Source organism: Labrus bergylta, chromosome 2 (genome assembly GCF_963930695.1).
Source record: "Labrus bergylta chromosome 2, fLabBer1.1, whole genome shotgun sequence".
Lineage (NCBI taxonomy): Eukaryota > Metazoa > Chordata > Actinopteri > Labriformes > Labridae > Labrus > Labrus bergylta.
Window position 1 is genome coordinate 8,151,729 of NC_089196.1, and position 12,282 is coordinate 8,164,010.

Below are 12,282 nucleotides of genomic sequence, written 5' to 3' on the forward strand. Positions count from 1 at the left end.
GTACAAGAAACATCCGGGTCTCTCAGATTGCTGTTTGGCGACCCGTCGCCATTAGAGCAAGCGCTTCGTAACGGCTTTATTTTTTTGGTCAAAATCTTTTAATTGACACGTTTTCCAGCTCTTGGAAAACACTTACCGCCTTGTCAAGGGCGTATTGTTTTCCTTAACGAGTAAAAACCTAAAATTCGGGGGTTTTGGCCCCGTGTGACGAGCTTTCGTCCTCTCCACCATCAGACTCCAGAACTTGAGACGCCGAAATCGTGTCTCTTATTTTTCTCGGGTTTGTTTTGCTGTCAAGATGTCGCCGTGATGGGGTCTCCGCGTTTGACAGAAATGAACCAGGGCCTTCGTTGCCTGACCCTCACTCACTGCAACCCGCTTTCCTCCTCAGTTTTTCAGTTTGATATCAGAGAGCTGTGCGGCTCTGTGCCTGGAGCTCGGCCTCTACACTACTCACCACACGGAGACAAACATGGAGAAGAATCCAAACAGCAGCACCAGCAACAAAGTTCCGCCCCGTTCCAGCTCCACAGGACCTACACCGGGCGACTCTAAACCCAAAACAGGTGAAACCCCTTTATAAAACTACATTAATGTCTTCTACACCTGGGCTAAACACTCTTTGTATTGTGGCCTGCTGAGGCCTAGCAGTAGCGCAGAGGTTGTTTATCTGCTCGGGCTGACGTCGTTGTGAAAACATTTGAACCTCTGATCTGCAGCTAATTGTTGCACACAGCTTTATGTTTTCTGTGCTCTTTGTTACTACCACTAATGCTGGATTCGTGCAACACGAATGGAAAAACACTGATCAATTTTAAAATTAATTATGAATAACTTATTTTATTATTCTTGGAGAGTTGTCCTCTTACATTGCAGGAATATCAATTTCACTTACTTTTGTAGACCCTAGTGATTTACTAAATGTTTATTGTTTGTATGTAGTTGGGGACAAACAAAAACCATCACACTTTAGTGTAACAGTTCAAATATTAGGCATTATTATGTAAGGATTTCCATATTCTGTATTCACATAGCAATTGTCTTTTTCTTTCTTACAGAAGGTAAAAACAATGGAGGCTCCAAGCGCTACAGCCGCAAACGTGAGCCCACCTTTCCTAAAACCGACAGTTTCCCAGGCACTCGCCGCACCAATTCACAGAAAAGCAAGAATTTTGACAAGAGACCCCTTCAGAGAGGTGGACGACAGTCTGGTCTTCCAGGTGGAGGACGACGTGAGGAGGTACGTACTTTTAAAGGATTCTATCATCTTATTCTTGAAGATTTTGAACTTTGGAGAGAAGCACAACTTTAAGTTTAGGTTCTAACAACAGTTTTGGTCCACTACCCTTAAAGGTAGCAGAGACACGCCGGGCCGAATTTAGCCCGGCTCAATTTGCTGGACCGAAGAAAATAAGCTTAAACCACCTGCTGAACTTTACCTTTGAACCACGTGGAGGAAATGGTGGCTTCGGAGATGGAGGCCCCTCCTGTTGGGGCCGCCGAAACAAATGGGGCCACAAGCACAAGCCCTTCAACAAGGAGCTTTTTCTGCAGGCCAAGTAAACAGCCTCTCTGTACCTTACATTATATGCAACAGAAAGCCTTAAATATGTGGGAGTTAACTTACTTTGTATGTTTCAGCTGCCAGTTTGTGGTGACTGATGACCAGGACTACAAGGCCCACTTCACTGATCCAGACACTCTGGTCAACTGGGACTGTGTGCAGCAAGTGGTGAGTGCTTCTCCTCTGTTGATGAAAGGCACCAGTACAAGTGTTTTAGAAATAAAGCTCACACCATGAACAAAAAACAGATCCACAAATTAACAAAAAAATGTGTGTATTTCTCCAGCGCATCTACAGTCATGAAGTGCCGTCTTGTCCTATCTGCCTCTACCCTCCTGTGGCAGCACGCATCACCAGGTGTGGACACATCTTCTGCTGGCCGTGCTTGCTGCACTACCTGTCTCTGGGAGAGAAGAGCTGGTCCAAGTGCCCCATCTGTTACGAAGCAGTTCACACTGCTGACCTGAAGAGGTAAATAAAAACCAAGTAAAGCTTTGTTGATAAGCTCTGGTGTTATGATGTGTAGAAAAGTGTACAAGGAAAACACTGAAGCCCACACACAGAAACAGTTAAATACACTTTTGTTTGGTGTATTTTTTATTTTTTTTATTTCCCCTAACAGTTTTTTCCTTCTTATAGTGTTGTTGCCATGGAGACCAGGCAGTATTTAGCTGGTGAGTTAATCACCATGCGTCTGATGCGGAGGGAAAAGGGGTCTCTTGTGGCCATGCCCAGCTCTCAGTGGGTGAAGGTGGAGGAGCCTGTTCGCTTTGGAGGTGAGAGGACTTTAGTTTATGAAAGTGATGTCGCAGATCTATGTTAACAATTCTGCTCTTTATTAAAGCACCAACATGTAACTTTTCCACCTTAAAATAGTAGTTTCAATGTTGATGTAATAGTACAACAACTTAACCAGGGAGAATGGTGTCTATCCCATGTCCACTAATCTCCCCGGTTGCCTGCTTACAGCACTATTTAAGTTTGGCAGTGGGCCACGGATGTCTTGCTATAAGTGGTCAGCATGCAAATAAATAACTAGCGTTATAATTGCGCAAAATCCGGTAATATTATTGTACCTTTTTGACATGGGTCTTTAGTTTCACACTGCTCCTCTGCTTGTCAACACATGTACGTTGTCTGTGAGGGGGAGCCATGACAGCACTGTATGATTACCTGTTGTCTTTTGCATACAAGTGAAACATTTTCCAACTTCTAATTGTCAGTATTTTATGTGTTAACAAAACCAAATAAATCTGATGACACTTTAAAAGATTACTTTAAAGATTCCCTCACTACCCAATCCACCTGTGATCACGTGTTTTCCAGATGCAGGTCTAAGCCCGTACTCCAAGCTGTTGCTGACCTCCCCTGCGCAGGTCCTGAGCCTGGTTGCAGAAGAGAAAGCTGTTCTGGAGGCTCAACTCAGCCAGGAGGAGGACACCCAAGGGTGCTTCATCCAGAGTGCGCTTTGTCTTTTGCAGGTACGTGCCTCTCTGCACCACATATTGTACAAAAACATCTGTTTGAAATGAGTGCGTTAGGGTTATATAAATCGAACAGGATTGAAATAAACTTGAAAGAACCTGACCATAAACCATGAATGGATATAAACTGATTGAACTCTCTATATGTCTGTTTTTTAGGAGCGAGAGGAAATGCTGAAGAAGCAGAAGGCTAATGCAGAAGACATCCTCGACTTCTCCTCCCTGACTCTAGAACAGTCTCCTTGTCCCGTTGAAGAAGTGGTTGTTCACACCAGCAGCAACAAGGTGATTCTAACCACAAAACATGTTAACATTAGATCTAACAGTTTAGCATGCACTGGAGATGTAATTGAAATATTTGACTTGCAGGCTCTTTCCCAGAACTCTACTTTCTCCTGATAAATTTGTATAGTTCTGATCAATAAGTTATGCCTCTTTCCTTTGTAGCCTGTGCTACAGTATTCCTCTGCATTTGATGATGAAGTGGAGGAGGACCCAGAGACTGAGGAGGACCCAGAGGCTGAGGAGGTTGCAGAGACTGAGGAGGTTGCAGATGCTGCTTCTGCAGAGCTGCCAGGCCTCCCTGAAGGCATTTTGGAGTGTGTCCTGGAGGAGCCTCCAGAGGCTATGATGGATGCAGCTCCAGAGCCTGAGCCTGATGAAGCGAGTTCTGCTGGCCATGCAGAGTGTGGCCGACCCTCGACAAGTTCAGTGCATGGACCTTACTACTACTTCTACCAAGGTAAGTAACTCCCTCATTTGTGCCTTAACCTGTGAGGTTTCCTCCTAACAAAATCAGTCAGACTTGCTTCTAAACTAATGTCAAGCTTGGATGTGGTGATGATAAATTTACTTTGAGATAACTATTTAAATTAACTCAAATTAGCTGTTCATCAAAAACAGACAAATCCTGTTTGGTTAGTGAAGATCCCTACGTGCAGTATAACATTAAACACATCAAAAGGAAACGGGAGCACCGGGTTGCTCAGTTGGTAGAGTGTGTGAATTGTGTTGAGGCTCGTTCTGGCTGCATCTGCCCCCAGTTCAAGTCCCACTGTTAACCCTTTGGCACGTTACCCCACTCTCTCTCTATCTCTGTATTTACTTTCTATCTTCTTGGTCCAATCTGTTAAAACGAATGCCAAAATAATGATCATTGACAAAACAACAACTGCAAAATCTTGTACATTTGAAAGATTGGTGGGACAAGTGGGACTTGAACTCTAGCCCCCTGATTACAGAACTATAGGTCTCTGTACATGGGATGCGACCTAACTGCTAGGTTTTGTACATTTTAGTCATAGAAACAATGGAAAAAGCCTGTTCATCTTAGCTTAATGAAAAACTGTATGTCTCATATTTCATTGGGGACATAAACTTTCTCTCATTATCTCTTCCTCCCCCTCCATATTTCTTTCTCTAGCTGACGACTGCCAGCAGATGTTCCTGCATCCTTTGAATGTACGCTGTCTGTTACGTGAATACGGCAGCCTGGAGGCCAGTCCTGACTCCATCACTGCTTCAGTGGTAGAGATAGTGGGACACACCGTAACTGAGGTCAGCAAATAAATGAACAAAAATCACATACTGGTTAAAAAACTAACTTCAACCTATCTTGTTTCAGTTTTTAAATTCATTGTCCATGCATGACTTTCTTGCAGGATATTCGTCGCCGTCATCGCTATCTGGCTCACCTGCCGCTCACATGCGAGTTCAGCATCTGTGAGTTGGCTCTACAGCCACCAATCCTGTCCAAGGAAACTCTGGACACCTTTGCAGGTTAGTACACTTTTCCTGGGTTTAGGATGTGACGTTACAGTTATAGAAAGATGATTCAGTAGAATTTAATTGTCGTCTTTGATGCTCTTTTCTACCTTATCAGATGACTTGGAGAAGAGAAAGCGCTTAAGGCAGAAAAAAGTGAGGGATGAGAAGCGCAGAGAGAGGCGTATTGAAATAGAGGAGAACAAGAAGCAGGGTAAATGTAAGTACAGCTGACTGGATCACAACTCCATCAGAAAAATCAATGATGAAGACAAATTTGACAGATTAATAATAATCTAACTGTATTTTCATTTTGCTCTACCCCCAGATCCTGAGGTGCACATTGGATTAGAGAACCTTCATCATTTTCCTGCATTTGGGTCCCCGTTTTACTACAGCAGCCCCCCAGTTCAGCCTGATTTCACATATAATCCCCCCTCACCGCTCAGCACCAGTCCATCCTCTGGTAAGAACAACTTCTTCCTCCGTAAATGTATCATTCAGAGTCTCTGGATGCCTATAGCTGTTGAACAATGTAAATTGAGCAATCCGTTTGTTGTTTTAGACGGGATGAGATTCCCTACTCTGAACGGGCAAAGCTCTTCGCCCATTGTCGGCAGTGTGGAGGACGACTCCCACTGTATGTCCTTTGCACAGGTGTGTATGGCAGACACACAAAGGCCAACTAAGCATAAAAAATGAAAACCGATGATCTTATTATATTCTGGCCTATAATGTATATACGTGGAATTGTCTGACTCTTACCATGTCCCATACAGATGCTAAGAGATGGGAAAGCCAAAGTTGATGCTGGGCCCAGAGTCAACCCAAAGAAAGGTAGAGCAAGAGCCTAGATATTGCTGTTACTTAAACATTTGATGTCACCATTTTGAGAAGAAATTAAATGAAAGTATTGTTTCAGAAACTAATTGTGCTTGCATGAAAATGTGAACTGCAAATTAATATTTGATTGTGAAATGGCCTCCTTTGGAAGAATGGAAGAATATTTTTTACAACCAGTGGAACTTAGAGCTGTAGCGGAGTGGATAGCTCCCTCAGTATACCTTTTTATAAATTAAGATATCCACAAACATTTTCTTGAAAGGGTTTAAGATACATAAATGCTAGCTGGCACTTGATACCAAGCTGCAAAGGTTAGTCTCAAAATAATTTGAATCACTTGTGTTACGAGCTAGCACCGGCTACACATACATAAAAACAAAAACTAGCCCTAACCTGAAGTGTGACAGAGAGGTCAAGAGATGACAGGTATGGAAAGGACTGATTCTCACACAGGGAAAACATAAGGTTAGGTCAGCTCACCTATACGCGGGTCTGCCGGGGCACCGGACGGCTTTTAGAGCGACGAGCCCAAGCTTCGTCTATGAGTTCAGTTTTGTTTGTGGTGGTTGGATCACATAACATACGGCTGGTTTCTAAAACAAGTCCATGGGAGTGGGTCATGTGTTCGGTCCAACAGCTTCCAATTTGGCGTCCATACGGGTCCTCCGTCAGCTGCCACTTCACCTGTCTTATTACGTCATTTAACCGCTCTTAGCGCACCTCAGGAATGGTGCATTCATAACTATCGGACAATCCAGTAAACACAGCTTAAACCCATTCTCTATTCTCCCCATGAAAACCAGTCCAAAGTAATTAACAAAACAGAAGAAGAACCTTACTGTTTCCTAACACTTGTATAATAGAAACAGTGCTTCTCTGCACGTTGTCAACTGTATATCCAAAAACCTTAACAGTCTGATGCTATTTAAACCAGGAGCTAAATGGAACTTCTTTATATTGATGGCTACATGAACTTCAGTGAAAACTATAATTGATTGACTTGTTTTTATTTTTGTCCAAACTATCTGATATAGAGAGTCCCCAGTACTTGCATGTGTGCCTGTGTAAGCTGGTAAAGCAACATGTTATGAAAAGTGAGGTTGAAATAATTTCAGCTTTGTGTATTATTTTGTATTTCCTGTAAAACCTGTTTTTTTGGCTGCCAAGCAGTGTTCTCCCTGCAGGCTTCCTGATGTGAATATTGTGTCTTTTGCCATGCAGATATGCTGCTAGCTCCCCCTGCAGCAGACAGCGATGGAGAGAGCGACGGGTCAGACCGCGTCCCCGTGCCCAGCTTCCAAAACTCCTTCAGTCAGGCTATTGAGAAGGCACTTCTGCAGCTGGACAGTGGTCCTGCTTCTCCCCCTCAACCTGTGGTTGAGCCAGGTGTGGCTTCTCTAGATGAACTGTTTCTAGTATCATACATTTAGGTATTTATTCTGAAGCTAAAGTGTCTGTTCTTCATCTCACACTGATTCCTGGTGCCTTCTCTTTCAGATGAGAAAGGAGGAAAGAAGAAAAAGAAAAAGCAGAAAATTCTCTTTAGCACATCCATGGTTCACACAAAATAGACCACACTGAAGTTCAATTACAATCTGTTTCTTTGTTTCATCTTCCCACTTCTCTTGTTTTTACTTCCATGCCGACCTGTCCCAGAACTAAACTATGGAAAAAGGCTTCACTAAGTATCAAAGGTGGTGCTTCTTTTAATTTTTGCTCTTAGAGCATGATCCACCTTTTGGGTTGGCACACCATCAGTTTTATTTGCATATATTTTCAGCTAGCTCATAGCTTTGCAGCAGATTCCTGTCACAAAGCTTCATAGGAAAACATTTATTTCTGATGCTAGGCAAAGTCAGGAATATTGTGACATTAGGCTTTCCAGTTGTGTATGTTTTAGGCTTTTTTTTGCTTCCAGAAACATCAAAGGGGTTGATGGGGGATGTCCACCTTTCCTGAATCAAACCCTGCGAGTTGAATGTAGGATCCTTGAGTAATGTGGTTAAGATCATTCTATGGTGTGTTACTTTAGAATAGCAGTCAGCCAGCTGCAGGTATGTGCACCTTCAAATCTTTCCAGGATACTCAGTGCTCTGAAATCTCAATCTGGTGCTTCACCTAAGAACAGAAAAAACAACAACGAATAAATACTTTGATTTCTTTCAGTGTTTCATTGGTTAGTGTCAGCCTTTTAAAAAGGACAAGTTTTGGGGATTGCTGGTTTGACATAACTGCCCTAGTGTTTTCTAACAACACAAGTACAAAATGTTCTAATACCATAGTGAGGAAGTAAAAACAGTATTAAAAGAGATTAGGTCTGTTGGTTCAACAGAGATCCAGTGTATACTACCTGGTTTATCCGTAAATACGCACTTTCTTCTCATTCATTTCCTCCTCGGTCACCTTCTGTTTTATAATATTTACTAACATTTAACAATACACCCTGTTTATTTTCAGTGTTGGAAAGGTGTGATGCAAAAGAGAAATGCGACATTTAAAAAATGCTGGTGAAACCTGAAAAGAAAGGTGGATCTGAAATGTTTTGTTGGAGGGTTCTTTAAGTCACCTTTAATTTTGAGCAAGTTTAGACTAGTAAGTATAACTAGTCTGTTGAAATGAATAAACAATTATGCACAATCAAAACTGACTGTTTCATTCTTGAATTAACTAATGTCAAGGACAATAAAGGATTATGGGTTGGTGAGGCCAAACACAAGAAGTCACTGTCCTATTAGGCATTTGGCTGCCCTCTGTCTGCAGTGTTTACTTTTGTCCACGAGAGGGCAGTCCTGACAAGCAATAGGCACCTTACGATCCATTTCCTATGAAGTTATTTCAGCCATAGTCTGTTTTAAGTATGGGCTGCCTAGTGCTTACTTAATACAAGGAAAGAAACGGGGTCTGGCATTTCTGGAAATCATAAACATATTGATTTAAACTAAAAACTTGGGTATAGTTGAAGGAAAAATAAGTCAATATTAAAGATTTCAAAAATACATTTGCCAAATTTTTATTCTATTTAACTCTGAAACTTCTATTTGATCCTTTCTGAGGGTCATCCAGGATTCATAAAACTACAACCACAAAGGTAAATCTCCGTTTTTGCTGATAAATAACCAATTAACCCCTTCATAGCTTGGATGGGATAATCCCTCTGTGGTCTGGTATGAAGCCAAACATACGTCAAGTTATCCAGATTTAGCTTAACATCATTCCGGAAGTCCAGGTGATTTACCTTTTAAATAAAATATTTGCTATGAAGTGAATGCGTGTCATCATGGGAAACACCTTGTGATTTAAATATCTTAATTAGGTACTCTTTACGATCCGGGTAATTATAACAAAATACTGATTCAAATGCTCAAATGTAGCATTAACGCAATTTGACCTGTTGCTGAACTTTATTTTGAAAGTACTTACCGGAACACTGATGTACCGCTTGCTAACTTGATGCTCGTGCGGAGGCTAACCAGTCAGGCGGCTTGTTCAGCGCTGTCTCGTCGAGCCTGTCAACAACACTAGAGCAACCTGAGACGGGATAGCTAGCGAAGTAAACCTGCTAAGTTAGCCACTCCGCTAGCCCTTGTATTAACGAACTGTCACGACTCGGAGTTATACTTTACACATTGGTTTAAATTGTTGTTTTTAAGTTGTTTCGACAAGGAAAAAAAAGGAGCAGAACTGACTTTCCGGTGCGGTAAGTTGTCTCCAGTCCTTATCAGCACATCCAGGGAAAAGACAGGTTCAGTCACTGTTTCCATTTTGGACTTCAGCTTCTTGAGTTGTTAGCTATCCGCTGCTAACGAGCAAGCTGGTGAAACCTTCATTGTTTTAATCTCTAATGAGTGTACAGGTTGAATACGTCGTAGTCATTCATTGCTTGTGCACAGTTGTTGAACATTCAAAGCTCACTCTTGTCTTTTACCTCGGTGATAGGTAGTTAAGGTGAGCGGACAGGAGAGGAGGAAGAGTTAGCACTTGTTGCAGTTTTTTGGACGGACTGAAAGTAATAGAAAGGGCTGTTATGAAACCCTTAAATCAAGGTAGAGTAGATAATACAAATCTGCCACCTAAGTATGTTGGTTCATATAAAAGCCCTTTGATTGGCTGGGATATTTGTCCTTGTGCCCTCATTATACAACTACAGATCTCCTTCCTACACTGGATCATCATGTTCTTATTCTGATACATTCACACACAGGGTAAAATATGTTTTTGGTCCTCTTGGATGACAGAACACAACCATAGTTATGTCATTAGTTGCATATTTGTGGACTGTAATTTAAAGTTTTAAGACACACACTACCGGGTGTGAATACACTTTCAGCTTTTAATAGATCAGTTGACGTGAAGTTGTCTATTGTCTACAGCTTCCTTTGTCTAACTGGCTAAACCAGGTTACTGGTTTGATTCACAACACAACAAACCCTAAAGTTGGTTTACCCTCTGCCCTACTCTGTCTGTATTTTGTTACTGCCAAAATTGCAAAAAATGTGCATGTGACTTTTGCTGAACCCAGCTTCTTCAAGATTCTCGCCCACTGTTTTGATTATTTATCACATCAACTCCTGCTAGAATGAATGCAGATGTTGGAGATGGTTGTCTTCTGTTGTTTCTGGCTTTTTTGAAATGAGCCTGATGCAGAATCCTTGTATGTCTAAAGGTCTATATAAGGCAGACACGTTCCTAATCCCTGCTGTGCTGCTCGACCCACCATCACTGGATTTTTAGCATTCCATCTTAGCGAAGGCGTTTCCTGTCAACATCCAAAGTTCAAGTTCTCAAACTTTAAAATCCCTTGTAGCCGTGTGCAAGTCTTTGCGCTTTCTCTCTATCTTACTGTTTCATTTATACCCTTTTTTTTAAATTTATGATGTATTGCATTTATAGATAACAATATGTTGAACCTTATCAGTGCAGGTTTGTGAAATTACTTGCACTGAAGAGGAGCAGCCATGGAGAGAGAGGAATGGCTGTAGTGAAGGAGTATAAACATTTCTGGTTTCAATGAAACCAGATTAAATTTCCATAGATATAGTGTGTGAGTGACAGGTGAGTTGTGATCTAGGGCACAATGCAAATCAAGAGGAGGTAAAAGTAAACATGTAGCTGCAGCAATCAGTTAATGACTTTTGACTGCTTTTTGTTGTTTGTTTTTTACAGCTGGACTTACAGTATGTCATAAGCTAGAACGCATGTTTGGGTGTGACTTTGTGAACTCAAGTCTGTGTCAGAGTAAACATGATTATCTGTTTGCTTCAGTATGGAGGCGTGCAAACACCGCAGCGAGGAAGCATTCATACGGCTCCAAGTAGCCTTGCTGTGATTTTGTTTACTACAGCAGTCCTGTCGAGTGAAAAGCTTGTGTGCTTTCTTTCTCAGGCTCCTTCAACTCCCTCCTCCTGTGTGATATGACATCGCTCCTTGGTTACAACAAAAGCCAGAGCTCTACAGCAGACGGTTGACATCTGGTCAGGTAAGACGTGTCGGGATTATTCGCAGCAGTTTGATCAAGCATGTCATTTTTTTTCGGAAAGGACTGTTGTTCTTCTGTGCAGTGCTGTATCTCTGCACAGCAACATGTGGGAAGCATTATCATTGGTGAAAAAAGCCTCTTAAAGGGCTCACACAGCTGTGCTTGAGTTTTAATGTTTTCTGTCTTTGTTCTCATTATGGGAACAACTAATAATAAAACAGATTATTGTCATAATGTGTCAGAGGACTGGAGACAGATACACTTGGGTTATCTGAAGTTTATTACTTGGTCTCATGTAGGCTGGAGGCTTGTTTCAAGATAAACATATGAAAGTTCATCAGGGGAGGAGCTAAAATGGAAATGGCCGTCTGGTGTGTGTTTGCAGTGGAATCCCCATTCACTCTCTAAGCCTGATTTGCCTGTGTAACAACATGAAAGGAAAACAATGACATTGTACAGTTGTCCAACCTCTCCCCTGTCTCAGGATCCGCCTTAGGTACCCAGTCCAGATTTCTACTGCACCAGCCAGACAACTTAATTAAACAATTTAAAAGAAATCAAGAGATTTTGGAAGATTACAAATACTTATCACAAATAAGGAATACAACTTCAAATTAAAACATAAATCACAATATTAAAATGTTAAACATTGCTTAAAAATGTAGCAACATAGTGTTTCTAAGGTATTGTAACTTATTTTCTTATTTGCTTTTTTTTTTTTTTAGCTCAACCAACATCTGCTTAAAGAGTATTCAAAGTATTTAGCCAAACCAATGTTGTTTATGTAAAACAAAGAAAGCACATTTAAATATCAGACAGAAAAAGTAATTGTAACTTGAGTTCACCACAAACACAGAAGAAAGTCATCTTAATGCAGCTGCTGCTGGAGCAATAATCATATTTCATGTCAGGGGGAAAAAGCACAGGTAAAATTGTTTACATTAAAGATAATTGCATACCATTTAGTTTCCCGTGGTGCAGGCGTTGTTGATTATTAGAAGAATGAGAAACTATCATTTACCAGTGCTTTTTTAATGTACTTAAATGCACCTGTTCATTTTTTTTGCTATCATCATTGTGGAAGTCTTCTGTGAACATGCTTATAGGAAATCAGAGAATTTTATATGTAGTATATAATATAATATGTCGTG

General features: G+C 41.2%; 2 protein-coding genes across 4 annotated transcripts in view; both read left to right on the plus strand.

Annotated features, from left to right (window-relative positions):
- The first annotated feature begins 41 nt into the window (after nt 1–41).
- Nucleotides 42–8,298, plus strand: rnf10 (ring finger protein 10). 2 transcript variants are annotated; one of them, XM_020631082.3, is made up of 17 exons: nt 44–566; nt 1,059–1,240; nt 1,354–1,559; nt 1,642–1,732; nt 1,851–2,035; nt 2,204–2,340; nt 2,891–3,045; nt 3,208–3,333; nt 3,496–3,790; nt 4,472–4,605; nt 4,710–4,827; nt 4,931–5,032; nt 5,141–5,278; nt 5,378–5,469; nt 5,592–5,649; nt 6,877–7,041; nt 7,153–8,298. In XM_020631082.3, the coding sequence occupies exons 1-17, from the start codon at nt 473–475 to the stop codon at nt 7,224–7,226; spliced, it is 2,352 nt and encodes a 783-aa protein (XP_020486738.2). In that variant the 5' UTR covers nt 44–472; the 3' UTR covers nt 7,227–8,298. The 2 variants fall into 2 exon arrangements, with proteins under 2 accessions (XP_065819877.1, XP_020486738.2); XM_065963805.1 differs by lacking the exons at nt 5,378–5,469; nt 5,592–5,649 and having other exon boundaries at nt 42–566.
- Nucleotides 8,299–9,154: 856 nt separating this feature from the next.
- Nucleotides 9,155–12,282, plus strand: part of si:ch73-138n13.1 (uncharacterized protein KIAA1671) — a 28,301-nt gene continuing 25,173 nt past the window's right edge. For both annotated transcript variants that reach the window (XM_065963826.1, XM_065963823.1), the window contains exons 1-2: nt 9,155–9,352; nt 11,038–11,131. The gene's annotated coding sequence lies outside the window, so the exon portion shown is untranslated. The remainder of the gene's footprint in view (nt 9,353–11,037; nt 11,132–12,282) is intronic.

Excerpts from the sequence above, each read along its gene's own strand:
- rnf10 (XM_020631082.3), top strand. The coding sequence starts at position 473 with ATGGAGAAGAATCCAAACAGCAGCACCAGCAACAAAGTTCCGCCCCGT. Across the intron at positions 3,334-3,495 it reads TTCACACCAGCAGCAACAAG|CCTGTGCTACAGTATTCCTC; the intron begins GTGATTCTAACC and ends TTTCCTTTGTAG. Across the intron at positions 3,791-4,471 it reads TTACTACTACTTCTACCAAG|CTGACGACTGCCAGCAGATG; the intron begins GTAAGTAACTCC and ends TTCTTTCTCTAG.